This window comes from Pipistrellus hanaki (assembly GCF_964339955.1).
Source record: "Pipistrellus hanaki genome assembly, chromosome: 20".
In the NCBI taxonomy this organism is placed as follows: Eukaryota; Metazoa; Chordata; class Mammalia; order Chiroptera; family Vespertilionidae; genus Pipistrellus; species Pipistrellus hanaki.
In genome coordinates this window covers 4,697,717-4,725,682 of record NC_140522.1, presented here as the reverse complement: position 1 = coordinate 4,725,682, position 27,966 = coordinate 4,697,717, and the positions used below count along the sequence as shown (strand labels likewise).

At 41.8% G+C, this 27,966-nt stretch overlaps 1 protein-coding gene across 3 annotated transcripts in view; it reads left to right on the top strand.

The window, feature by feature from the left end:
* The window catches only part of DISP1 (dispatched RND transporter family member 1), a 104,255-nt gene that overhangs the window by 11,499 nt on the left and 64,790 nt on the right, over positions 1-27,966 (top strand). The window contains exon 1 of one of the 3 annotated variants that reach the window (XM_084868843.1): positions 18,878-18,939. The exons of 1 other annotated variant lie outside the window; for it this stretch is intronic. In XM_084868843.1, coding sequence (XP_084724969.1) covers positions 18,894-18,939 — 46 coding nt within the window. In that variant the 5' untranslated portion in view covers positions 18,878-18,893. Of the gene's footprint in view, positions 1-18,877; positions 18,953-27,966 lie in introns of those variants that run through there. One more of the 3 variants, XM_084868845.1, reaches the window with a different exon arrangement.

Here is a 27,966-nt window from a genome sequence, read left to right as displayed (position 1 = left end):
GTTCTCTGGTTCGATTCCAGTCAAGGGCATGTACCTTGGTTGCAGGCACATCCCTGGTGGGGCGTGTACAGGAGGCAGCTGGTCAATGTTTCTCTCTTATCGATGTTTCTAGCTCTCTGTCTCTCTTCCTTCCTCTCTGTAAAAAAAATCAATAAAATATATATATTTTTTAAAAAGATGCTAAGAGACCATTTTTATAGCATCCTAAAGAGCTATTTAATGTCAAGTGTAAGGGGTGGGCTGTCTTTGGAGGCAGGCAGCGTGTCACAAGTACCCATGTGCTAAGGCTCAGATTTGAGGGCCGAACCCTGCTTGCTGCCCTACTGTGCACCCAACATCTTTATAGAACTGTGCTTACACATTTTTTTTTTTTTTTAAGTTTAAGAACTTTCCAGCGTTATTGGTCTGTTCACCAGCTTTCCTCAGATGTTTGATTGTTCCTTCCCCATCTCAGAATAAATGGTATAGGGAAGCATAGCGCTTTATTCTGTAGCTGGACAGATAAGCTACCCCTGTGGGCTAATCCCTGACAGTAAAGCTGCAGGAGATGCAACAGCAGGCTTCTCTTGGGTTCTCTGTCGGCCTCAGTTTAAAATCAACAAGACAGATGGGAATCTGGAGGGCACAGTACTGAAAAGAAAGATGTCTGACGAGACCCTGTGGACAGACACAGGAATCCGGGCTTAGCAATTGAATGGAGAATCCAGAAAAGGAATCTGGTCTGGGTCCAGGCAAAGATAACGGGGCACACGAGGCCTCACCTTTGACATTCTGTCCCAGAAAACGTACTCTAAGCTTTCATACCTGTAGCATCCAGGCTGCACACTTTCAAAATGCTACCCTGTTGATATTTTTATATATGCAAGTCAGCATTCATGTACTGATAGATGATAGTTAAGACTTTATGTATTTTAAGACAATGTCCTCTTTTTTTTTTTTTTAAATACATTTTTATTGATTTCAGAGAGAAAGAGAGAGGGAGAGAGACAGAAATATCAATGAGAGAGAGAATCATTGATCGGCTGCCTCCTGCACACCCCACACCAAGGGATCAAGCCCACAGCCCGGGCTTGTGCCCTTACGGGAAATCAAACTGACCTCCGGGTTCATAGGTCAACGCTCAACTAGTAAGAGAAATATATCCTTCAAGTTAACTTTTTTGAAAGTGAAGTGTTTGACTCTTGGCTTTATTACACATGAGCTGAGTGATATTGGGCAAGTTACGTACTCAACCTCTTTTGAATGTCCACTTTTTATTAGCTATAAAATGAAATAGTATCTTGTAGAGCTGTTAGAATGAAAAACGATATATGTAAGATACCTAGTACAGTATGAGGCACACAGTAGGGTTTCAGTTAATGATGGGTATTAGTTTTTATCTTGGTTTCTTATGTATTTGTATATCATTGGCAATAAGTTCTATAGATATAATATGAGCATTCCAAATAGTGCCAGTCTTGTGAGTTTCAATATTTGTTTGTAGACTAAATATATATTATGTTCCTTCAGATATTCCTGAGGGAGCAGATACCATGTTCTGTTGAATTATATCCAGTCACTCAAAAGACATTTATCAGTTGTCAGAAGCAGCTTCGCTGGCAAAATGATAATTTCACATTTGGAAAGGGTCACTTACTTATATTTAAGCTTTACTTGGGTTATATTTGTGTCCTTGGCAAGAAAATCAATAGTCTTCATGAACTAAATTGGAGTAATTTGGGCTGTAGGACATACCAGTTATATCACATTCTCTCTGTACTGGGGTCCTCAATTCTCTCCACCTTCCCATCTCCTTCCTTACCGTCTCCCTCCATCTTTGATAATGTGGACGAAACTACTAACTGTACCCCAGCAACTGGTCCTTTTGTCTTCTTTTGAGAAATAGAACTGCTAGTCCCGCCCCATGTTAGCTAACCCATGGCCGCCCAACTGCAGTTATTTCCCAGCTGCGTACACTAAATGCAGCCCTGTGACTAAGTTTGGGGCCCTGGAATGTAAAAGGAAGAGATGTTGGCAGCTTCTGGGGTCATCTTTTTTTTTTTTTTTTTTTTTTTTTTAAACATTCATTTTTAGTTGTCACAGTGATATCTGCTCAATTCACTTTTTTTTTTTAATATATTTTATTGATTTTTTACAGAGAGGAAGGGAGAGAGATAGAGAGCTAGAAACGTCAATGAGAGAGAAACACCGACCAGCTGCCTCTTGCACACCCCCTATCGGGGATGTGCCCGCAACCAATGTACATGCCCTTGACCGGAATCGAACCTGGGACCTTTCAGTCCGCAGACCGACGCTCTACCACTGAGCCAAACCGGTTTCGGCTGGGGTCATCTTCTTAAAGACCCAGGCACTTGTCCTGGAGGTCCTTGTTTTCTTTTCCTCTCCGGCTGGGCAATGGCAAGAACGGAAGCAGCAGAGGATCTGGATACATTTTTCCAAAGATGCCTTACGGCCAACAGATGGCCAACAGGTATGCAAGAAGAGGCTTGATGTCATTAATCATCAGGGAAACGAAAATCAAAAGCTAAGAGATGTAGCACTTCCTGTCTGTTAGGATGGCTGTCATCAAAAAGACAGCTAGCAAATATCGACGAGTATGCGGAGGGAAGGGAACACTTGTGCATTGTCGGTGGGAATGTAAGTTGGTTCAGCCACTATGGAAAACAGTATGGAGGTTCTTCAAAAAATTAAAAACAGGACTACCATATGACCTAGTAATTCCACTTCTGGGTACTTATCTGAAAACAAAGACATGAATCGAAAAGACATATGCACCCCCACGTTTATTGTGGCATTGTTTACAATAGCCAACATATGGGAACAACCTAAATGTGCACCGATGGATGAATGGATAAAGATCTCACACACACACACACACACACACACACACCCCACAAAGGCCAAGAAGTGTCAAGTCATAATAGCAACCAAAAAAGAAGAGAAAAATTAAGCAATGCTGGAGAGGAAAGAAGAGGATTATTAGTGGTGGTTGTAGAAACCGAGATGGATAGATATCGGGGGGTGAGGGGGTCTGAAAGTAGGAGCTGCCCCCACAGAAGAGTCAGCAGCAAAAGCAGATAAACTGTGTCGCCATCATGGCTGCCTCTGAAGATAACAGCAGAGTGCACCCTCGTTGTGGTGTGGTGTTGGGTCTGGGAAAGACACACGTGGAATTGCATTTGTCCTTAAAGCGCTGCTTTTTCACACGCTAAACATTCACGTCAGAAAATATCCCGAATAGCCCATTTGCTACTCTGTTTTTGCGGATTTAAAACAGCGTGTATACATCTGTTTCCCCAAATCTCATCCTCTCAGTGGTTCTTACCGGGATTTAGTAGACCTGGGATGCCGAGAGTTCCTCTCACTGCTTCCTGCTTCCTTTGATACTTTATATTCCTTCCCAGCAGAAGCAAATACAGTCAAGCACATGCCGAAACCGGTCTGGCTCAATGGTTAGAGCGTCGGCCTGCAGACTGAAAGGTCCCGGGTTCAATTCCGGTCAAGGGCATGTACCTTGGTTGCGGGCACATCCCCAGTGGGAGGTGTGCAAGAGGCAGCTGATCGATGATTCTCTCTCATCGATGTTTCTAACTCTCTATCTCTCTCCCTTCCTCTCTGTAAAAAATCAATAAAATATATTAAAAAAAATATATATATATAGTCAAGCACAGTGCTATCACCCATTTCACAGGAGTGGGGAAATCAAGGTGAAGGTTAAGTGGCTTCTGCAAGGAATGAAGGGGAGGAGGCTTTCAAGCAAGGCTGAGAAGCCAGGAGTTTGGTATTTTTATCGGGAAAAAATAAGATGGCTAATCGAGCAGGCTTTCTGAATCTGACTTTTTTAACACTCAATTCTACACTTAAGTATGTGAAATCTTTCAAGTATTATCTGTATGGGTACCCACTAATCTACCTTTCGTTACATAATGGAGAGCTGATCCAGCCTCCCCTTTTAAGAAAATCCTCGATGTATTAGGTCGTTAAAACAAATTCTAACATTTGGTGCCCATTAGTGTTGTAACCGAAACAAAAACATTTTAATGGCTGATCCCAGAATATTTTGAAGTTAGTGTAACTTCGCTGGAAAGGTATTTAAGCCACGGTATCAGTTGCAAGTAGGCCGTGAGCCAATTTTCAAAGCTGTTTCCAAGTAAGACGTTGAGTTTTTCAGAATGCAGAAAACTACATTACATGGCCCCGTGCCCTGACACAAAGCAACAGCACGAAGACATTACAATGGGTTTTGTATCGATAATTGTATTTCTAAGTGGGTAGTGTAAGGTATTATGAAACAGAGTTCAGAATAACTCCCCAGTGTGTACAACAGTTGCTTTATTTTAATTGTAGATCACGAAAGAGTTGTTTTGAATATAAAGAAGGATGGGAATAACTAGATATAAAAAATTCAAACTCAATATTCAAATCTTTTGCCCATTTTTAAATTGGGTTGTCTTCTTGTTATTGGATTTTAAGAGTTCTTCATATGTTCTGGATCGAAGTCCTTTGGTGGCTCTCTGTATTTTGAATATTTTCTCCAGTGGAAGGCTTGCCTTTTCATTTTCTGGATGGTGTTTTGGGAGGACATATGTTTTTATTTTGACATTTAGTTTACTAATTTTTCTTACATGTTCGTGCTTTTTGTACCTTGTCTAAGAACTCTTTGCCCAGCCTAGTTAAGGTCTTAAAGATTTCATCCTAGTTTTTTAAAAAAACAAATTTTATAGTTTCTAGCTTTTACTTTTATGTCTATAATCCATTTTGAGTTATTTTTGGGTGCATATTGAGTATGGGGTGTGTGTGTGTGTGTGTGTGTGTGTGTGTGTGTGTGTGTGTGTGCGTGTAGTCAGTAGAAACCCATTGAAAATGTTTGTACGTGGACCGACATTTGGTGACAGTGTAGAGATTGCAACCAAGAGTACAAAGAAGGCGTGAGTTGATGATAACCCGAACTAGGAGAGCAGGCAAGAGGATAGATGTGATGGCATGTTAGAGACAGAATAAATTGGATAGGGAGCGAGCATGAATTGGATGGGGAGCAAAGATGAGGCGAAGGCTTATGGTTCCAGGAAATAGCATGGTCTGTGCCAGGACTGGAATATAGGACAAGGAGGAGATTTATGATGAAAGGAGAAGGGCTCTGTTCTCACACGCCTGACTCACGTGACAGCAGGACATTTAGTCCTTGTCCCTGTGCACACGTGTTGGGGCATGGCCAGGTTCTTAGTGAAAACACTTCTTTTTATTAACCCCCTGTAACCATTTTTCCGTGTTGTTATATAGTCTCCATTATGGCATTTTTTATAGCTTAACAATGTCATGGTTTTGTAATACAGCTATGCTGAATCTGCTATAAAAAGAGTTATCTTGTAAAAAGAATTAAATGATGCCACCGAAATGCTTTCCACTGAACTTCTCTCCTATTTCCATCACAGCATAACCACCTAAAAGGATATTCTTTCATTCTTTGTCTACATATGCAGACATCTCACATCACACTTTTCATGCGAGTAAGGTTGTATTATCCTTATTTACTTTATTTTTAAAATATATTTTTATTGATTTTAGAGAGGAAGGGAGAGGGAGAGATAGAAAATCAGTGATGAGAGAGAGAATCATTGATCGGCTGCCTCCTGCACATCCCCTACTGGAGATCGAGCCCTCAACCTGGGCATGTGCCCTTGACCGGAATCAAACCCGGGACCCTTCCGTCCCTAGGCCATCTGCTCCATCCACTTAGGCAAACCAGCTAGGGCTAGACCCCCTAATTTTTCTACTGTGCTTATAGAATGGCAAAAGCTGATATTATTATTTTTTTTTTACTTTATTTTATTTTTAAAAATTTCTGTATTAATGAAGGCATTACATGTGTCCTTATTCCCCCATTACCCTCCCAATGCCCCCCATTCATGCCCTTACCCCCCTGATGTCTGTGTCCATTGGTAGGCTTACATGCATGCATACAAGTCCTTTGGTTGACCTCTCCCTCAAGCTGATCTTTACGTGTAGATAAATTACGTGAAGAAACGCAACCAAGATTAGATGACAGTTATTTAGAATTGTAGGTGTTCTAGGTTATAGCCTCTTTATAGGCAGAGATTGTCTTACTTTATTTAACAAGTGTTTATTGAGCACCGCGGTGTGCCAGTCACTGAGCATAGAACAAAACACAGATTCTACCCTGCGCACGTGAACAGCTTATATCTAATGGGGAAACAGACATATAAAGAAGTAAATATAAATAGTGTGAAAAATACATACGTTTATACACACCAGTGTTTTTAGTTGTTTTCTGCTGCTGTGGAAATACTGATATCAGAACTGCACACATCCCCTGAGACATTTTCCTAAACATATGGACGGGATGGAGAGAATATTTGAATAGTTCTTTTATGCTAACTTCCTAGGAGCTATATTTCAAAATACTTATTTGTCCCCCCACCTCCACTCTCACATTCTTATATGATACCAATCCCAAAGAAGGCAAAAGGCCAGCCACATTTTTGGAATGCTTCTTTTGTGTGTTTCCTGCTTTGCAAGATGTTAACTCTGCATCCCACGCTGAATCCCGAACAGGGACTGCATACACGCTACCTATTAACCAAACGATGGTATTATAGTAGTTTCGGACCTTGCGCTAATACTGTTTTCTCTCGCTGCTTCCTCTAGTTCTGTGACTCAAATCATGTAATTAATTTTTATTTTTAATAAGGTAAATCAGTGCAGTTTGAAACCCAGGCATCTGTTCTCTATATGTTCCACACCTGTGACAAGATGCTTTCAACCATTCGCTTCCAAAAGAGAAACACATTGTCCGGGGGCACCCACGCTTTGAAGCACGCGTTCCATTTTTCGCTTGGTGACCACGTGAAAAATGCCAATTACCGAAATTCTGAGAAGAGTGAAGCCGCTCGTAAACCTGGCATTCATACCGAGAAGGCTCTCTAAATCAAAACCAGACCGAGATGCAATAGATCAAATCTGTCTAGCATAAACCTTTCAAGATCAATGTCGCTAAAAAGTATCTGTGATTCGGGAAGGCAGCTCTAACAAAACGGTATTGTTACACACAAGAAACGTGAGGCAGCTGGCGGCCAGTCCGACAAACACGTATCGTGCAAGGAAGCTTCGCAAATTCAAAGGCCTCGGCGTGTAATCTGGGCGCCAGCCATGGACTGTGACAGGTCATCTTTCTTTTCTTTTTTTATAATGTTAACTTAATTTTTAATAGATGTTTTTATTGATTTCAGAGAGGAAGGGATAGGGGGAGAGAGAGAGAGAGATAGAAACATCAATGATCAGAGACTATGATTGATCGGCTGCCTCCTACACGCCCCACACTGGGGATGGAGCCTGCAACCCAGGCATGTGCCCTTGACCGGGAATCAAACCGTGACCTCCTGGTTCATGAGCCAATGTTCAACCACTGAGCTACACCGGCCAGGCATACAAGCCTTATTTCTTTTCTTTAAAAAAAAAAAATGTTTTATTGATATTTTACAGAAAGGAAGGAGAGGGATAGAGCGTTAGAAACATTGATGAGAGAGAAACATTGATCAGCTGCCTTCTGCACACACCCGCCGCCCCCCCCCCCCCCCCCACTGGGGATACGCCCGCAACCAAGGTACATGCCCTTGACCAAATTGAACCTGGGACCCTGGAGTCTGCAGGCCGACACTCTATCCACTGACCCAAACTGGTCAGGGCCAGGCCTATTTCTAGTACATTTTTGTTACTATTTTAAAGCATCTGAAATCTTTTGATACATGGAATTTGCCGAAATTAAAAACATACATCAAAGTACCATTTCAGTTGGAATGAAAATCATGACCCACAGTGTTACATGTCAATTCCATCTCAACAAAACTGGAACATAAAATCACGGGCATTTCAGATGTTGAGGAGAATAATCTAGATTCTGGTTCAGTTAAGACAGAAAATGTACACTAGCATCACTTCTCATTATTAGACAGTTGCCTTCGGGAGGAGCAGATATGAGTTGTCTAGAGCTGCCTTTTCTCTTTAGTTTTTATTTCCCCTTTTCTCTTTAGTTTTCTAATGTTCCCGCTTTTTAAAAAATATATATTTTATTGATTTTTTACAGAGGGGAAGGGAGAGGGATAGAAAGTTAGAAACTTGATGAGAGAGAAACACCAATCAGCTGTCTTCTGCACACCCCCTACTGGGGATATGCCCGAAACCAAGGTACATGCCTTTGACTGGAATCGAACCCGGGACCTTTCAGTCCGGATGTCAACGCTCTATCTACTGAGCCAAACCGGTCTCCGCCTTCCCACTTTTTTAATTCCACTTTCTCCCTGTTCACTCTTTCTCTCTTTTAACTGTTTCCCCCCAAGTTTTTATTAGCTTTAGGTATTTCCCGATTCCTGTTCTTTTGTTTGGCCATCCTTCCCTTTCCCTTCTAGGCTTGAATCTCTGCCTCAGGCCTCTTAACCTGAGACCTTTGAATGCCCTTCAGAGACCTAAAGAACCCCTGACATTGTCCCCAACACGTGATGAGGGGAAAGCTCCGTAGTCCTTCACCTGGTCTCGGAGGATCTCACGCTTTCTCCAAGGTCCAGAACCATTGATGAATGGGGTGTAACTCCCCTCCCTCCCAGATGACTTGTTGGGTCTCCTCACAGTTGCCTCATGGGTACGAGGGGGCCTCTTTAGCCTCGGGAAGATCTCACCACTCTGCTATCTAGACTCAGAGAGCATGCGCGATTTGTGCCATAGTATCAGAGAGGCATTGAATTCCCAGGTAATCCCTCAGCTGTTGCAGAATTGTGTTGTGCTTTTCTGTTTGTGTAACAGCTTTGTTTTGCAAAATGTCAGTGGTTTTAGAGAAACAACATTATGCATTCCATATGGCCAGCACCATTTCAACCAACGTAGATATTTCTCATTGCAATTTCTTTTCCATTTCTGTACGATACAGCCCGGCCAGCTTGGAAACAAAGCGGCCAATATTTCAGAAACCAATTGTCTAGTGAGAAACCAACGAGTTTGGAACGAGTTATAAATTCATTAGAGAAAATTCCAGATTGACAGCGTTTGGGCTTTCTCCGAGCCTTTGAAGGCAGGCATGTCAACGATAACAAAACCGTAGCGTGGTCTTGGGGGATTTTTTTCCGAGTTGGCCAAAGAGCCCGAGTTGTTTTCTTAACTAAAAATCATCATTCACATGAGTCATCCTGACAGCCTGAAAAATTTAAAACTCCTCTAGGAAAAGGAGATACCCGAGTAGCGCATTCTTCACACGTCCTACCATGTGCAGAAGTGTAGAGGAGAAAAATATCCCTTTGAAAAGAACACTTCTTTCATCTCTGCCCTGATAACTGGGCGTTAAAATAAAACACCCATTTTCAAGGGCGTGGATTCCACTGGGGAAGCATCAAACCAAATCACCAAACAGATCCCTTACCTCCTCACTATCCCCCAACCCCCAATGTACATAAAAAAATAAAATAAAATAAAAAAAATACGGGCAGTCAACCCTGCTTACTGTGTGTGTATAGCTTAGTCAGCGCGGCCCCATATTTATCAATAACTGTGTACCTAGCATGTGCTCTGCGTGTACAATGGTGAACATGACACTTGAGGTCCTTGCCCTTGAGAAAATCATAAATACACACACACACACACACATAAATGCATCTACACATATATGTATGTATACATGCACATATGTATGCACATATATAGTGTGTGTGTTTGTATACAGATAGTAGTAAGTGCAGTAAAAAAATGGATAGGGCCCGAGGAAGAGTGAATTTTGCTTTAGAATCCCATCCACACCCGGCTAGCATGGCTCAGTTGGTTTGCGTGTCGTCCCCTGCACCAAGAGGCCGCAGGTTCCATTCCCGGTCAGGATACAAGCCCTGGTGGCAGGCTTGATCCCCAGTAGGGGGCGTGCAGGAGGCTGCCGATCGATGTTTCTCTCTCATCATTGATGTTTCTATCTCTTTCTCTCTCTCTCCCTTCCTCTCTCTCTCTAATCGATAAAAACATACATTAGAAAAGACGACTTTCCTAAGAGAGAGGTCGCTGCCTACTCCCTTACCCTTAACTGTGGAGCTGCTACCAGAAACAAAGCAAAACAACAGCTTAAAACAGGGAACCAATTCTGGCTTCTGTGTCCCAGGACCTTCCTGAGTAAGGGGTCTGGGTACCAGTCGGGAGGGTTTCCTTGTGCGACAAGGAGCCCCACCAGGAACCTTCACCTGGCTCCCCTATTCCTCCCTCCCCCCACCCCCCTGTGCCCTCTCCTTGTGGAAAGGGAAGTGGGGAAGAGACCCAGGACACGAATCCCACTACTGCGGGAATTGCAGAGGACCCGTTAGCAGCGGTGCATTTAAGCAATTCATTAATATTCAAAAGCCCTGCAAGCTGTGTTCCTAAATCTCCTATCTCAATGGAAAAGTGCCTTGTGCTCATTAAGAATAGAGGGGGAAGTCACCCACACACTGAACTGGTTAGAAAGCAGCGTATTTTAGCCAGTAATGAGCCTTCACCTCTGCAGGGTTAGCACATGGAACTCGTTACTACGCACCAGCGGATAGAGCGCGGGCACCATACTTCTGAAGTCACGGACCGAGCGTTCATTCATTCATTACACCAGCGCGCCCTGACTTTCCCAGTTCACCTCATTCGCTTGCTCAGTGGTTTCCGCGCTCACAGAAACCAACGTAGAGGGATCACCGGCTTAATTTTGCCGCGAGAAGTGCTTCCTCCCCTTTATTTCTACCCTCGGAAGAGTTTTGACTCTTGCAACGTTTGCAAACCGTTAAGAGGACCACGGTTTTTTTAAGCTCCGGAGGTATGCGATCCGAAGGCTCCCTACCTAATGTGACTGGAATTTTTCTCCAATTATAGGGGAGGCAGGCCATCAGTCTCCAGTTTCCAAAGAGGAATGCAGCTGCTTGCAAGAGGGCTGAGCTAACAGGACATTTAATATTTTGAAAAATATGTCCTGCGGGGGAGAGACGTTTCTGTTCAAAAAGATATTAAATTATTTAGCTTGGCAGCCCCAAGATGTGATTATTTTGAGGCCCTCGGACGTCACCGATCTTTTATTGAGTTCAAATGGGAGCATTGAACACTTTTATTCTGACACGCAGCCTTTTATTCCATCTCACATCTAGACCTTTGGCTGCAACTGCCCGCAGGTCCTGTGATCTGCATGGATACGGTCTACTTCTAGGGGATCCGTGTTTAATTTTTTCAAATTCTCAGCAAATAGCGGCCCTTGCAGCCTGCACCCCTCCCCCCGAGATTCCTTCCGGCCCAGATGAAACTAATAGCTGCAGGCTGCGTGGCTGTCACTCATGACTAATCCAGGTAGGGCTGCGTACTGTTTTTAATTTTCTTGGTCGGGACCTGAAGGCAGGGCTTGCCTTTTTCCCATGAGAAGCCGGCGATCGTGGGCCTGACATCTCAGCAACCGGAGACGCGGGCCTCTCCACGCCCACACAGCCCGGCTTTGTTTCAGGGCCCGTGTGGACAGCAGCGTGGTGACAGACACGGCACAGCGGGGGACAGGCGAGTAATAGGGTGTGAAGGAAAAGGAAGGGTGCATTAGGGGTTGGCCCTAAGTTTTTAAAACTTGGTGTCACGGAAAGCAGCTCTTTCCTGCCACAAGGTACCCGTCGATGCCATTTGCCATTTCGGGTCAGAATGTTGAAGTGGATGGTCAGTAGGTGTTTATGTTTATGACAATTCTTAAAAAAAAAAAAAAAAAAAAAAAAAAAAATATATATATATATATATATATATATATATATATATATATATATATAGTATTGATTTTTTACAGAGAGGAAGGAAGAGGGATAGAGAGTTAGAAATATCGATCAGCTGCCTCCTGCACCCACCCCACTGGGGATGTGTCCGCAACCAAGGTACATGCCCTTGACTGGAATCGAACCTGGGACCCTTCAGTCTGCAGGCCAACTCTCTATCCACTGAGCCAAACCGGTTTCGGCTATGACAATTCTTGTTATAAAAATAATAGAACAAGGCTAGGGTGTCCTCAAGGGTAGGGATCTGTGTTCTGCTCATCTGTGCCCACTGTCTGACAAATAGCAGAATCTTAACTGTTAACTGAACGGCTACATTTGTGAACAAAAAAACTATAATGTTGTGTGTGTGTTTTTTTAAATCACTTTTACTGTTGATATAATTGCAAACTTAAAGAAGAATTACAAAATCGGTACAAGGAAATGCCATATATTTATACCGTTTACTGAGATTTACCAATTGCTCACTAAGTTTTAAATTATGCATAATGGTTTTCCGAACCACTTGAGAATAAGTTGCCAACATTATATATATTTAACCCTACCCACTTTAGTACGTATTTCCTAAGAAGAGCATTCTCTTATCATAAAATACAGTACACTTACCAAAATCTGGAAATTTCACCTTCACATAATACCATTTTCTAGTCCATATGCAAATTTGTCCATTGTCTCAATAATATCTTTTGTGGCTATTTTTTTCTCTCAGTCCAGTATCCAATTCAGGATGACACATTCCACTTGATTTTCATGTCTCATTGGCCTCTTTTAATCTGGAATAGTTCGTCAGCCTTTCTTTTTCTTTCTTGACCTTAACATATCTTGCAGAGTAGAGGCCAGTTATTTTGTAGAAGAGCCCTCAATTTGGGTTTGTCTAATTATCAGATTGTCTAATTGTTAGGTTGTCATTGGAAGGAAACCCATAGAAGGGAGGTGTACCCTTTCCAGTAGATTATATCAGCAGACACAGGATATCCGTGTACAAATATTACTGACTTTTCACTTGGTTAAATTATATCCACCAGGTTTCTCCACTGTACAATTACTGCTTCTCCCTTGCGATTAACATGTAATGTGTGGAGATACCCTTTGGGACTGAAAATGTCTTGTTTCTCCTTAAACTTTCACCCCATAATTGCTGCACCCATCATTCGTTCCTCTACATTCAGTAGTTGGCTTTATGCTCTAAAGAAATCCTTCCTTTTTTACTTGTCTTTATTTTTCATTTGCATTCGTTTGGACTCGTGGATTCTTATTATTTTTTTTTTTTTCAAGGAGTTCCATTCCATTCTGTCCTTAATGGTTTTATTCTTGAATGACTCTAGATTTGTCCTGTGGAGCTCCTACAAGGAATTCCTTACTTTCTGGTGTAACAAGATGTCCTAAGTCCTTCCTTGCCCCAGCCCTGGACTCAGCCTTTTCCCAAGGGGCCCTGACTCTCTTTCCTGGTGAACGGTATTTAAAATTAAGATCTGGGTGTGCTCATCACTCTATTGGGTCATTGGTTCTAGATGCTCTCAGGTTTTCGGTCACTCAGACTGAGCTGTGTGTGTGTGTGTGTGTGTGTGTGTGTATGTCTCTGTCTAAATTAAAATTCTAATTTAAGAGTCCATAGTCATTATTCCATCTCAAATCCAGCACCCCAGGATTCATCCCAGTCCTCCCTGTTTATAACTCCCTTCTCCAACAGTGGAACACTTGGCTTCATGACCCTGTTTTATATCCCAGCATCTTGTCTAAGCCCTAGCAGTACGTGATAAATATATGTTTTAAGGATTCACATCAGGAGTGGGGAACCTTCCTTCTGCCAAGGGCCATTTGGATATTTATAACATCATTTGTGGGCCATACAAAACGATCAACTTAAACTTAACTTGCTGGATTTGGTCAAACTTTTCATCAACTCCCCGCCTAATGCCTTGGCAGGGCCAGACCAAGGGATTTCATGGGCCCTGTATGGCCCTCGGGCCAGATGTTCCCCACCCCTGATTTCAATGAACGAGTAAACACAACAGTCATGGTGTTATCTCTGTAAATAGCCGCACTGCTGAGACCAATGCCTAGCCTGACTCAGATGTTGAATCAAACTTTGTCAAACAAATGGTTCTCTCCAGCATCTTCATTTTACACTTTCAAACCGGATGATACTTGACTCCCTATGACACTCTCGTGTGTGCGTGTTGCTGTTATTTTTTTTTTTTTTTACCATTTAAATCATGAAACCAGATAAATTATCCCATGAATATGAAGTCTTTTTTTGCAACAGGAAAAACGTTATAAATAAAATTGCAACAGAAGAAAAATCGTTCTTTTGTTTTGCTCAAAAACCCCCTGGAAGTGGGCGGCGTCACTGAGCAGGTTTCAGGATTTCTAATTATAAAACCTCCAGCCAGCGGAGACTGCCTGGCACATTTTTCACATTTGTCAGCCCTGGCGACGTGAAATATGTCCTTCATCTGAATTCTCTTCCTATCCCCCCTGCTGTCAAGGCGAAAAGAATTTCCACTTCCCTGCTGCTTATTATTAAGCTCTCCCAAGCAAGGATGCTTGAAGATAACTTACGAGCCAGGGACCAGAAATTTCTGATAACCTTAAGACTCGTTGCCAAATTAGATGATTAACTTGGCGAGGAATCTGCGGGAAAGCAGTGGGCTGTCACTCACCTACGCCCTCAAATGTTATAGATTTACAATTCAGGGCAGCCATTCACGATGTAACTTCTCCCCTTTCTCTCCACCCCCCTTAAACCTCAGGAAATGTGGTCTATTTTTTCTCCCTGATGTAATTAAAACGAACAGCTTCTTGCTCATAAACTCATAGTTTATTCCTAGAAACTTGCTTAAAAACGACTTGCTTTTTCTGTTCACCTAAAGAATGCTGCATATAGCATATGCATTGCAACTTCTAATAGAGCATTCAAAGAAACAGGATATTTTGCTAAACATAGAACAAAGCCTTCAGGAAGACTTTTCCACACAATTGGCTTGGGATTAATTTTTGTTTGAAAGAAGTTTTCCTGCAACGTAGCTTCTTGGGCCCTTTATTTATTTAGAAAGGTCCCCCCATGTTTATAGGGACAGCGCGAGGTGTCTGCATCTTCCACGATGAATAGAAAAATCACATTTAAAGCACTTCAGTCTTGAAAGCCTTTTCTATTCAAAGAAAAAAACTAAAGAAGTGTCACTTGACATTAATCACCTTTTTCCCCCCCACAATTAAATTATTGAAAGCAAAGTTTTATGGCTTCATATCTTTTAAGTATAGACATAGAAAGCTAAAATCCCCAAATTGTCACTTAAACAATACTTTGGGAGTGGTAGTGTTGTTATATCAGATTCCCTGATGCGTATTTTATTTTATGCTCCAGCATCAGGAGGGTATAGTACTGATTTTTCACACACACACACACACACACACACACACACACACACGGTATTAACTAGTAAAGGCAGGTATGCTTGCCAAATTTCTAAAAACGTCTCTGTTCTTTGAGCCCAAGTTCTGGTTTTGTTCCTGTTTGAGTTGTCACTTAAGGGCCCCCTGTTGTGTTTTATGATAATTCAGTATTTTCTTTGAGGAGTACAGACATCCCAGGAACATAAGCCACAGGAGATGTAGTGGTCCAGTAGTTGAATGAGCATCATGGAGGGATAACTAGGTAGTTAGCGTTAATTATCTCATGGAGTGGGATTGAGAAGATTTATTAACTCTTTATCATTATACAGTATTATTCAATTTGTTAGAGGAGGCATCTATTGCTTGTTTTAGTAAAGAGATCTAATAAATAGAAATTGAAGTCAATCCATAGCTTTGTGTATTTAAGATTCTCTTTTAAGAAGCTTAAAACAATGAAGTCGGGTAACAGATTTTTTTCATTGAAGAAAAATACAGATTATCTGGCTACTGATTGACTCAACTCTAGCGCTTTTAATACTTTCAGATTTTTCAGTAGCAACATCTAAGGAACATCTCAAAGATAATTTTTAGACATGCTTTCCTAAAGATCTAACTTTTCAAATGCTCATATTCTTGACTCACATAATGTTAAACATTTTTCATCTTAGTTTATTTCAGAAATCTTTCGTATCTAACAATACATGGATTAAACTAGTACAGTGGTAGGCAAACTGCGGCTCTCGAGCCACATGCGGCTCTCGAACCACGGTTTGCTGCGCTGTTGACAAATGAGTTTGCTGACCACTGAACTACTATGTTCACCAATGAAAGTTGAACATTGTTTCCATGTGAAACCAAGGCTAATAAATTCTCACAGTGCCCTTGGTTTAATTAAGACTCAAACCTTCTTTTGGCAAGAAATGAATTGCTTGGTGTAATTACAGTCTTCTTTTTAAAAGGGAACCAAATTAATTCTCTGCATTTTGTGAATTTTCATAAGTTTTCTAAGGCTCTGAGCCTTCAGTAACTCCAAATAAGTGTAAATGTCCTTGTAATTTTCCAACGACAGGGGTGCCTCAGGCCCTAAGAGATGGTTTGTTTGTTTTAAATCACAGGTACTAATAAAAGAAAAAATATTTTTGAATGTAAATATTTACTGGGAGTTTCTTAATCATAGGATTCACATAGCACTAACAAAGCAGCTCTTCACATAAAATATAAAAATTAGTCCATTTAAAACGTAAGGAAAACGTCAGTAACAATTTGAGTGTATTTGAGATTGAGAAAACAAAATACTAATCCTTTTCTTAGTTAAGGTTTGCATGTTATATATAATCAGTTGCTCTTGTAGCAAGCTTTTATTTTTTTTCATTAAAGTAGTACCAAAGTAATATCTTTTAAAGACCATGAAGATTATAATTAAGATCTGATTCAAGCACTACTTTTTTTTTTTTTTTTTTTTTCCGTTAATCCTCACCTAAGGATATTTTTCCATTGCTTTTCGATAGAGTGGAGGGGAGGAGGATGGGCAGAGAGAGAGAGAGAAACATCAATGTGAGATGTTTTAACAGAGGAATTCTTTCTCTCTGAGGAGCTTGCAAAGCTTGTAGAAACCATGACCATTTGATCTAACAGCTCATGATAATTTTTAAGGATTAGTTGATTCAGGTTATAAAAGAACAAAATAAATGATACATGACGAAACAACTACAAAGAAAAATAAAGGGATCATATCTTTTCCTTGATCTTTTTCTATATTCTGAGAGATGTAACTTATAACTGAATTTACGCAGTAGCTTTTCAAATGAAACTATTAAAGTTAAGGCTGCATGAAGAATTCTGATACCATTACTATAGCTCTAAATGAAAATGAGATGATTGTCAGATCAAAGGAAATCATTGGTTTACTAATTTTTGGAGGGGGTAAAGTGAAGCTACACAATGAGGGAGCATTTGGGGCTTAGAACAGGATGGGACTGGTGGATCCTTTAGCTTGGGCCTTACATACATAGAGGGACTTAAATTTAAATTTTTCTTAATATTATTCCCAATTAAGGTTGTATTTACAGTTGTATGTTCTCCTCTCCCTCCCCCCCATGCTCACTATAAAATGTACTATGAATTATTCTAACTATTTTGGCTTTCTTCTTTTCTACATACTAGGAGCCTAGAAAGAATGGAAGTGGCGGGAGCATCTCTTGACCTCTTAGAGGAGCAGAATATTTTAGGTAGGAAATAGCATCAGAAAACACTAATTAGATGCCCGCTAGAATGAATTCAAATGAAAAGTTTTGGATGTCGCTATTGTATGTTAAGCTATGTGTATGCTTCTAAAGTTTGCCGGGAAGGAAAAAAATACTAGGTGAAAACATCCAGGCAAATTCTGAAAAGGAGAGTAACTAAGGGAAACTTGATGTAGCAGATAGCAAAATGCCGTAACCTACCTACCTCTTAGGGTTGTCATGACAACGAGAAGGCATTGTTCAGTTAAAATTCTTGGAAGAGCATCTGACAGAGAACATTTTTTCCTTTTTTTTGAGCATGCAGGGTTTTTCCTTTATTCGGAATGGCAAGATTTTTCTAGCAGTCCCCACATAAATGTAGTAACAGAGTAAGACACGCATGGGAATGCAAGCCCTCAAATTCAGGCCAGCGATGACCTCCTTGAAGAGAAGAGAGGAAATAGGATCCAGAATGTTCCACTAGCCTTGTGGAGTCAAGGGGACCCCGCTTGCCTTGTAATACTTGATTTTTTTAAAAAGGCAAAATTTGTAAAGATTTTCCTCAGCTGGAAAGCAAGTCCATGGGTATTCATTACTCAAACCCAACAGGACGGGGTTCTTTCTACCATCTCTCCCTTTCTTATTTGTAACTTTTTCCTCCAGCATGAGAGAGAGAACCTGGCTCCATTCTCTCTAATACGCTTTACTCGTTCAAACCTCGTAGACAGATAAGGCAGGGGTTCTAACCGGAGGCGGTTTTGTCTCCCGGAGACGTTTCTGGCATTGGCTGGGGATGTTTGGTTGTCCTCAAGGTCCTACAATGCACAGGACAGCCCCCAGGAGAAAGAGTTACATGGCCCCAAACGCCAGGAGTGCCAGCGTTGAGAAAGAAACCATGACACAAAATAGTTTCACTATCCGATCCCCCCTTGACAAATAAATGTACTAACTCCAATACAATATTTGGGTACAGTTCTTTCTTTTAAAAAAAAAAAAATTATTGATTTTTTTTTTTACAGAGAGAAAGAGAGAGGGATAGAGAGCCAGAAACATCTATGAGAGAGAATCATCGATCAGCTGCCTCTTTCACACCCTCTACTGGGGATGTGCCCGCAACCAAGGTACATGCCCTTGACCGGAATCGAACCCGGGACCTTTCAGTCCACAGGCCGACGCTCTATCCACTGAGTCAAACCAGTTTCGGCTACAGTTCTTTCTTTAAAACATGTTATCCATGTTTATTAGGGTCAGCTCTTTCCCCCCTCAACATGCTAATGTCATTGATGATATAAGCAGGATCATCTGATACTGTGCTCATTCACTTTGGGGTTTTATTTATTTGTGATTGTGTGAGCGTGTGGGACGTGATTCTAGAGTCAGAGCAGGACAAAACGGGGCGCAGAGAAGTGGGGGGAATGGCTAGGAGTTCCCCAGGTGACTCTGATGTTCGCCTGCTTTCAGAACTCTGGTCTAGCTCATGGGCTTTGAAGTGAGACCTGCACTGAACTCCCGTTTCCCAGCAGGTATGTAATGTTGGTAAGTTCCTTTCCCTCCCTCAGCCTCTGACTCCGGCTCCTAAGGATTGTTGGGAGGGTATGGGATATATATGCGGTGTTCATCGCAGTGCCAACCGGAAGGAGGGCCCTGGGTGATCGCTGTTTCTTTCACGTACTCAGCAAATATTAATTGTGCTGCTGCTCTGTACTGATGCGCTGCACTATTTCTTTTTATTTTTTATATATTTTATTGATTTTTTTACAGACAGGAAGGAAAAGGGATAGAGAGCTAGAAACATCGATGAGAGAGAAACATCGACCAGCTTCCTCCTGCACACTCCCCTACTGGAGATGTGCCTGCAACCAATGTACATGCCTCTGACCGGAATTGAACCTGGGACCTCTCAGTCCACAGGCCGACACTATCCACTGAGCCAAACCGGTTTCGGCTATTTCTTAACATGGGTGCATGCCTTTGAGTAGTTCACATTTTAGGGGGCTTATATAGCGGTTTTGCAGAAAATGCAGCGACTGTTGCTTACACTGACGTGCAATATGAGAGGTTCAGATAGTCATGATTTTGTGGAAGCTTTTCTCTAGAAAGCCTCACTCATGCAGACTGCGCATGTGTCATGTGAACGATCAAGATAAAAAAAATATAGATAAATAGATGGTTGTGTGTCTCTGCCTCTCTCAAAGGTGAGTCATTTCAGGCTTTTAAAAAACGTCTGGATGTCAGACCGTGTGGAGTTGAATTCTCTAGGGGTGAGCGCCTGCAGATAGGCGTTCAGTGTTCTCAGGTACGAGGCATTTAAGTGGTTTTATCACAACTGTGTGGAATGTGTGTACACATCATCCGGGGATCTCGTCAAAAAGCAGGCTCAGTCCATAGCGCGGGGCTGGGCCTGGGAACCCTCATTTCTAACAAGCTGTCGCTGGTTGTGGTCGCACTTTGAGTAGCAAGGGTTTATCGCACTGACTTTGCAAGCATGCTTTTGGGCTTCGAATCCCAGTTCTTCAACGTATTAGACGCGAACCTGCTATGAGTGGCTGATACTCTGTGTATACATGGTACATCGAGATATTAGCTGCCAACATCACCCCTTTATAGCGTTTGAACAAATACCAAAAAATGTTTTCATTGATTTTTAGAGAGGAAAGGAGAGGGAGGCAGAGAGAAACATCGATGAGAGAGAAACATCAACATTGCTCGGCTGCCTCCGGCACGCCCCCTGCCTGGGATGGAGCCTGCAGCCCAGGCATGTTCTCCTGACCAGGAATGGAACCGGCAACCTCCCGGCTCATGGGTTGATGCTCAACCACTGAGCCACACTGGCTGCGCACATTTGAACATTTTAAGTGAACACTCAGTACGGGAAGGCAGACCTCTGACAACGAATGGGTAGAACCGAAAAACAAGTGTCATGATAAGGCAGCCGGCAATGCCTCCTTTCTCCCACGGAACCAAGTACCTGAAGAAACTGGAGAGAGAGCCAGACCGCAGATCACTTCACCACAAGGGGTTAAATCGAGATGAAAAAGCGCACACACGTATAATAACACTGTTCTCACTATGTTAACATATTAATAATTAATAAAATAGTTTTAATGAAACATTTTTTGAACTATTAATAAATGGAATACTTTAATATGTACTTCGTCCGTCCTCTTAAAATTTCTAATATGCGTGTGTTTGGATTTGCCTCATTTCTTGGAATAGAAATACATGTCTGAGATTTACATTCCAAACTGGGGGTACGGATCGCTTTGCTGTTCACGAGGGATGAGAGAGAGAGAGAGCTTGCGATTCTACTGCCACTGGCACAGAGAAGAGGACTTTGTTTTGAAAAATCACCGAGGGCCACGTTAACGGCCGTGGGAGGGAGGGCTTGTGGGGAAAGATCTCTCCCTGTTCCGTCTCCAGCTCAGATCACAGAGCTGATACGCGCATTCCTTTTCCGGCCCTCCTGTCTGTTTTTCCGATGCTGAGGGCAGAGAGCGAGGCGTGGGGGATCAGGATAGTGATTGCTGGGGGCGCACGAGATAGGAAGCCGGGCCATATTCGGAGGTGTATTGGATAGCACCCCTGATGACGGGAACAGATACCACACCCGGTAGCCTGCTGTTAGATCCAGGTATGCGTGCATTCAGAAATGCTTACTGTGCACCTACTGTGTGCTCTACAGTTACATGGGAAAAGACCTACTGTGTGCTCTGCAATTACATGGGGAAAGACCTACTGTGTGCTCTACAATTACATGGGGAAAGGACCTACTGTGTGCTCTACAATCACATGGGAAACGACCTACTGTGTGCTCTACAGTTACATGGGAAAAGACCTACTGAGTGCTCTACAGTTAAATGGGAAAACACCTACTGTGTGCTCTGCAATTACATGGGGAAAAGACCTGCTGTGTGCTCTACAATTACATGGGAAAAGGCCACGGAGCCGTCACACGTGTTTTCAGACAGAGCTGGCTCCAGTGGCTGGTGGTTGATTTCCATTGCCCTGGTGGCTGATACCTGCATTTCTTCCTCCAGGAGGATTAACTGAGTGCAGGAGACAGCCGAGCCCCACCGCGGCTGGCGGGGGGGACCAGCTCTTTGAAGTCCCTTCCTCCCGCAGACTCGCCCTGTCAATCCCAAAGGCAGAGGAAGCTGGCGAGCGCTTTGATGTCAGGGCTGCCCTGCCAGACCGTCTTAGGTTGCGCCGCTTTGAAGCAGCGACTCAAGGCGATCTTTGCCCGCACGGGGCCCATCGGGTGACCCAGAAAAGCCTAGAAAGACAAGCCCTTCGCCAGGAGGGACTTGCAGATTGCTCCGAGTGATTGGAAACATCACGTCCCTCCGGAGCGTTCGCAGAGAGATCGGTGGGGGTTAATCTGGTTTACCCACGGGCGCAGGGTTAGCTGTTCGGAATGATCCCTTATGGGTATCGGCAGGCCGATGGAGCGCGTCTCTGAACTCTTGGGGCGCCGGCTGTTTAGCTGCAGACATTCCTGGGAAGGGCCAGTCTATTGCTAAACGCACACCCATCCGTAAACACAAATGTGCGGTTGAGACGTCTTTAAAAGCCAGCTCTAACGGGTAAGCTGAAGGATCGGTTTCAGCGACAGCACGTTATCAGGTTTCCCTGAGATGCCAGGTTAATGGTGAGCTGAAAGCTGGAGCGAGGTACCCCGTACACCTCGGGGTGCTGCTTGTTAAGGCAGGCACATAGCTGGAATACCTGTTTGCATACCTGAGCCTCAAGCCCTCGTTTTCCTGCCTCTTGTCATCCCGTGGGCTGGCTGCTCACGGCATCCGGGCTTTTCCCAGGCAGCTGTCAATCAAAGAAACTTGGCCACGTGTCTTCTGCTCCCATTCAATCCATAGAACACTTGTTAGTGTCCAGCATGATGGTTTCCTGGACTAGGTAATCATTTATAAACGTCATACTGTCTTTTTAAAATTTAATCTTGTTTTCCTCATCTATCTATCTATTTATTCAATTTATTTAAACAAAAACAATTTTCTCCCACTTTACACCTCCTATCTCTGGCAACCTCTAATCTGTCCTCTGTATCTCGTTTATGCTTGGCGTATTTATTTATATTTTTAAGTTCACATACAAGAGAGGTCATATGGTATTGGTATTTGACTAACCTGTTTCACTTAGCGCGAGGCCTTCAAGTTCCATCCCTGTTGTCACAAATGGTGAGATTTTATTCTTCTCTTATGGCTGAGTAATATTCCATTGTGTGAGTGGGTGCATACATACTGACCGCCATGTTCTTAGCCACTCATACGTTGATGGACATTGAGATTGTTTTATAAATAATGCTGCAGTGAACATGGGGTATGTACGCCTTTTTTTTAGTTAGTATTTTCACTTTCTTTGGATACGTACCCAGAAGTGCAATTGCTGGACCCGTATGCCAGTTCAATTATTTTAAGAACCTCCGTCCATTTTCCATCGTGGCTGTATCAATGTACATTCCCACCAACTGTGCACAAGAAAGTCCACACCTTTCCTCCACGTCTTTGCCATTCCTTGTTATTTCTGGTCTTTTCTTTAATAGCCATTTAACAGGTGTGCGGTGTATCTCATTGTGGTTTTGATATGCACGTCCCTAATAATTAGCGATGCTGAGCATCTTTCCATGTACCTGTTTGGAAAAATCAGATGATCTGCCCGTTTTTAATCTAAAGATTGTTTAGTTTTTTGCTTTGAGTTATATGAGTTCTTTATATACTTTGGATATTAGTCCTTATCAGATATCTGATTTGTAAATAGTAGGTTGCCTTTTCATTTTGTTGGTGGTTTTCTTTGCCTTAGTATCTGTAAATATCACTTTCGTCTTGTTTTTGATAGTTTTACGTCCAAAATAATGATATCTTTAAGAATAGAAAGAGAGCTTTGTCCTAATTTGGCAGGTCGGAATGGGGTCAGAGGTCAGAATAACAGAGGACTGACACTGCTGACCCGCCATCATTTGGCCGTTTCAGTCACTGATCTGAGTCACTAATCATGGGTTCCGATGGGGATTCTCTTGAGTGCTTGGCTACGAGGCCCTGAAGGACTTCACCGTTTTGCAAAGCGGATCTGCCTGAATGTCAGGAGCGAGTTGGCGTTTCATACCAGCTGCTTCATTTAAGACCGTTTCTGGGAGATGGGTTAGCTCCATAGAGTTACCCCAAATAGTCCCAACATGGCCCTATTTTAGGTTCTGCCATTCACCTCCGAGTGATAGGTGGACAGTGGAGAGAAAGGCCTTTGTAGTAATTTTTTATTCTAGATAGACTAGCCATTCATAATAAGTACCCCATGTGAAACCAGGATGGCCGCTCCATGGACACGAATGAGATGGAGTAAAACCCTACATGCATATATACACGTATGTATTGAACAAATTAAAAAGTAAGACTTTCAGGCTATTGCATGTGTAGGACAATTAATCTTAACAAGCAAAGCATTTTTAAAAGTAAAGTTTTCAGAGGTATTTTTTTTTATTGGCTGAAAAGAGTTAAAAAAAAGTTCTCCTTTTGGTAAATTTGTTTTCTAGAGCAAAAGAATGCTGCGGGGGGGGGGGGGGAGCAATATAAAAATTATGAAAATTAGAATGTCCAACACAATGAGGGGGTCTTTTAAACTTTGAGTTTTTTGGTATTTTTATCGGAAGATATTCTGATAACCGAATAAATTCAGCTGCACATTGAGGATAACAGACAAACCAGAAAGTGTCGGAGTAACCCTTATTTTCTCTCACAAACTGGGAGAAAGTAACAAAATCTTCCTAAACATCCACCGTGTTAACTTTGAAAACTGTAACATCTTTTTTCTTGTTATTCTTGTAACAACCTTATCTTGAGTACGGTAGCTGATAATGTTGCGTTTTCTAATGTTTTTCCTACTTGAAAGACTTTTAAGAGACTTCTTAGTATACTTAGTTACTTGTTTTTAACTTGAAACATTGTTTTTAACTTGAAACATACTTTTTTTTTCTGAGGTTCTAATTTAAAAAATATATTTTATACTTTGCGTAGTATGGATTCTGTATTCATGATGGTGAAATATTTTGGGAAAGTGTGTTGGGATCCTTTGTGAAGTCAAGTATTTGAGGTTAAGAATGAGGAAAGAAAATACCCGTAGAATCTCAGTAAGCGAGTATTAAATAAATTGATGCTTAATCCCTTGAAAGCCAGGGTTCGGTTGGATATCCAGTTACCTCGTATGTCTTGTCTGTCTGTTGAACTGATTGATGATAGGGAATCTGTTTTCCCCAAATAAGAGCTTTTCAGCAGTTCCTAAAGGAGCTCTTTCAAGAGATTTTCTGATTAGGGGAGACAATGGCAGCCATAGCACTTGGGATACTCTCTTCTTTGTGACACTGTTTTGCTTCTAAATGTAAGCTGCTCATTGGTTTATCATTTTCCCCTGTGACTATTTCTTTTCATAATCATATGTTATTATAACTCTGTGAAATTCATATGTTTTTGGGCAAAGGCTACAAGAAACAGAAAAAAGAAAATATGTTGAAGACATGGGTTAGTGGATGAAAATGACTTTTAAGAGTTCCTTAACGATGCTACTATTACTTCAGCAATATAGGACATTCCAAGGAGAACAATTTTCATTGTAGACAATCTTGAAAGAAGCATTGTTTAAGCCTATTCCATTTTGTTGTTTCAGAATAGAAACCTTAACAAAGAAAGCAATGAAAAGTTCTGTATCTTCCTTGAAATCACTTTCCGGTCAGTCATAGCCGAGAGCTGTCTCTTTTTACTTCTTTTGTTGGGAGAGGACTCATTGGGAGTGGCAGAAGGGAACTGGAAGGGAGATAGAGACTCAAGAGAAGTGTTTCTGTATGGGATTTGCTCCCTTTTTTCAGATTCCAAATGATAAACAGGGAAAGTATTTTAATCCACCTGGGAGAATTGAAGTTTAGCAATCAAAGCACAGATCGCTGATTCACAGGAATCACTGATATCAAGCCCAAAGCAAAAGCAAGAAACATTGACACGGAGTCACAGGTTAAGATGGATCTTTCTGGAACCTGGATAGGAGCATGTAGGAGAGAAGGCTTCACAGTCAGTCTTGTTTGTGGCTGTTGCCATATGTTAGTGTGAATTCCCTGGCCCTGTCTACAGCTAATAGTGATTCAGTTTTGAAAGAAAAAAAAAGTATTAATAAGTTTATTCACATAGTATATTTGGTGTGAGTCCAATAAGTGGTATTGCAAGAAATAACAAGTTTTGACAGCAAAATAAATTCTTAAATTGGGGATTTGGCCATGGATTCTGTGTTATGCTGTTAACCTTACTAGGAGATCCGAGCATTACATTATTTGAATACTGCCTAGTGCTGTTCACTCCTGGTTTCCAGTGCTTGGCATTTGCTACAGGCTACACTTCTATGTACACCTTAATAGAAGAAATGCAATAGAAGGTGTGAATGTGGTGTGCAATGCTCCAACATGAAATCCGAAACCGATCTGTGTAATCAGAATTAACAAAGCAATTTCGACTTTAATAGTGAAACCAAAATCAGGGTAAACAGATAGTGTTTTTTTTTAAGGAGGTGCTTAATTTAATTTAATTTTTTAAAATATATTTTATTGCCTTTTTATAGAGAGGAAGAGAGGATAGAGAGTTAGAAACACCGATGAGAGAGAAACATCGATTGGCTGCCTCCTGCACATCTTTTACTAGGGATGTGCCTGCAACCAAGGTACATGCCCTTGACCAGAATTGAATCTGGGATCTTTCAGTCTGCAGGCCGACGCTCTATCCACTGAGCCAAACCAGTTAGGGCCAAATAATTTTTTTAAATGTATTTTTTATTGCCTGGCCAGTGTGTCTCAGTGGTTGAGTGTCAACCTATGAACCAAGAGGTCACGGTTCAATTCCCAGTCAGGACACATGTCCAGGTTGCAGGCTTGATCCCCAGTGTGGGGCATGCAGGAAGTGACTGATCAATGATTCTCTCTCATCATTGATATTTCTCTCTCTCTCTCTCTCTCTCTCTGTCTCTCTCTCTCTCCCTCCCTCTGAAATTAATAAAAATATATATTAAAAGTAATAATAATAAGAAATATATTTATCTATAGCAAATGCACAAATGATCTAAAAATAGATCACAGACCTAAATATTGTAAAACCTGAAACGAAAACTCTGAGAAGAAAACACAGAAGGTCTTTGTGACCGTAGTGTAGGCAGAGATTTCTGTCTGTTTAGCTCCTCTAACAAACTACCACATGCAAAGCAGGGAGCTTCTAGGAAACACACACGTGCCTTCCGGCCCAGCAACTCCCTACCTACCTGGTAACCCCAAAGAAATAGAAGCATATGCCCTTGTAGAAACAAAAGCTTATTCATGAGTGTTTATATCAGCTTTACTCACAACAGTCAGAAACTGAAAGCAGCTAAATGTCTGTCAGTGGGGACGGATAAACAAATCGCGGCGTAAACAGTCAATGCAATACGCACTCCTCTTCAATAAAAATGAATGGAAGACTGATGCACGCAACTGTGGATGCCTCTCACAGACACCTGGTGACTAACAGACTTGGCACAAAAGAGGACATACTGTATGGTTCTGTTATATGGATGGTTACCCGGAGTGGCATTCATTGACTATAAAGGATACAAGAAAACCTGTGCTGATGGAAATATTCTCTATCTTGATTGGGATGTATCCATTCCTTTGCCAAAACTCATTGAGCTATATGCTTAAAGTCTGTACACTTTATTGCGTGTGAATCATACTTTCATAAAGTTTAAAAATAAGAACATGGTGACATTTTAAAACTGTAATTAAAATATTGTTAGCATCTCGTTTTGTATATTTTTAAAAAGGCACTTGCCACGTAAATTTATGGGGAGCTGTTCTGTATGCCTAGGGTGCTTTATTAGAAGGCAGCTCAGCGAACCTGTCATGAATAATTTAATTTTGCACTTAATAGTCGGGTTAAATCCAGAAATAATGAGGTGGGCTCCACTCCCTCAGGGAAACGGTCCTTCACATCCACAGCTTTCACTTTTATTTGAGCGTTTTATAATTTAAAAGCACGTAGCAGTTTTATTATATTTACTTTTCTGTGTTTTCAGAGGCTAAATTATGTGGTGTCTTAGTGAACCTGCACAGGCCTTAAGAACCCGAATGTGTGCATGTTGGATTTACTTTTAAAAAATACTCCGTATCTAATCGGAATCAGAAGAATCTGTCTTCTTCCACATACGTCTTAAATCTTCACAGTGAGCCCTGCATTTTTCCTGTCTTTTTCCCCTTCTGCTTTGTGTCCTGCAGGTGAATTGTTGCCATCTGATTTTCACTGGCCGCATTCTTGGAGACAAAACATAAGCTTTCTGATTGAACCCTCGTATTTGTAAAGCTCTGGTCACTTTCCGAGGGACTCTAGCTTAGAGTATGTGGAAGAAATGTAACATTGGTTTGAGTGGGGAAAGTGTGCACTAGCTGATGTAGTATAAAAGTTTAAGCCCATGGGGTGGGGGGGGGGGGGAGAGAGAGAGAGAGAGAGAGCTTGCTTGCTCTAGGTCCCTTGCCTTATGGG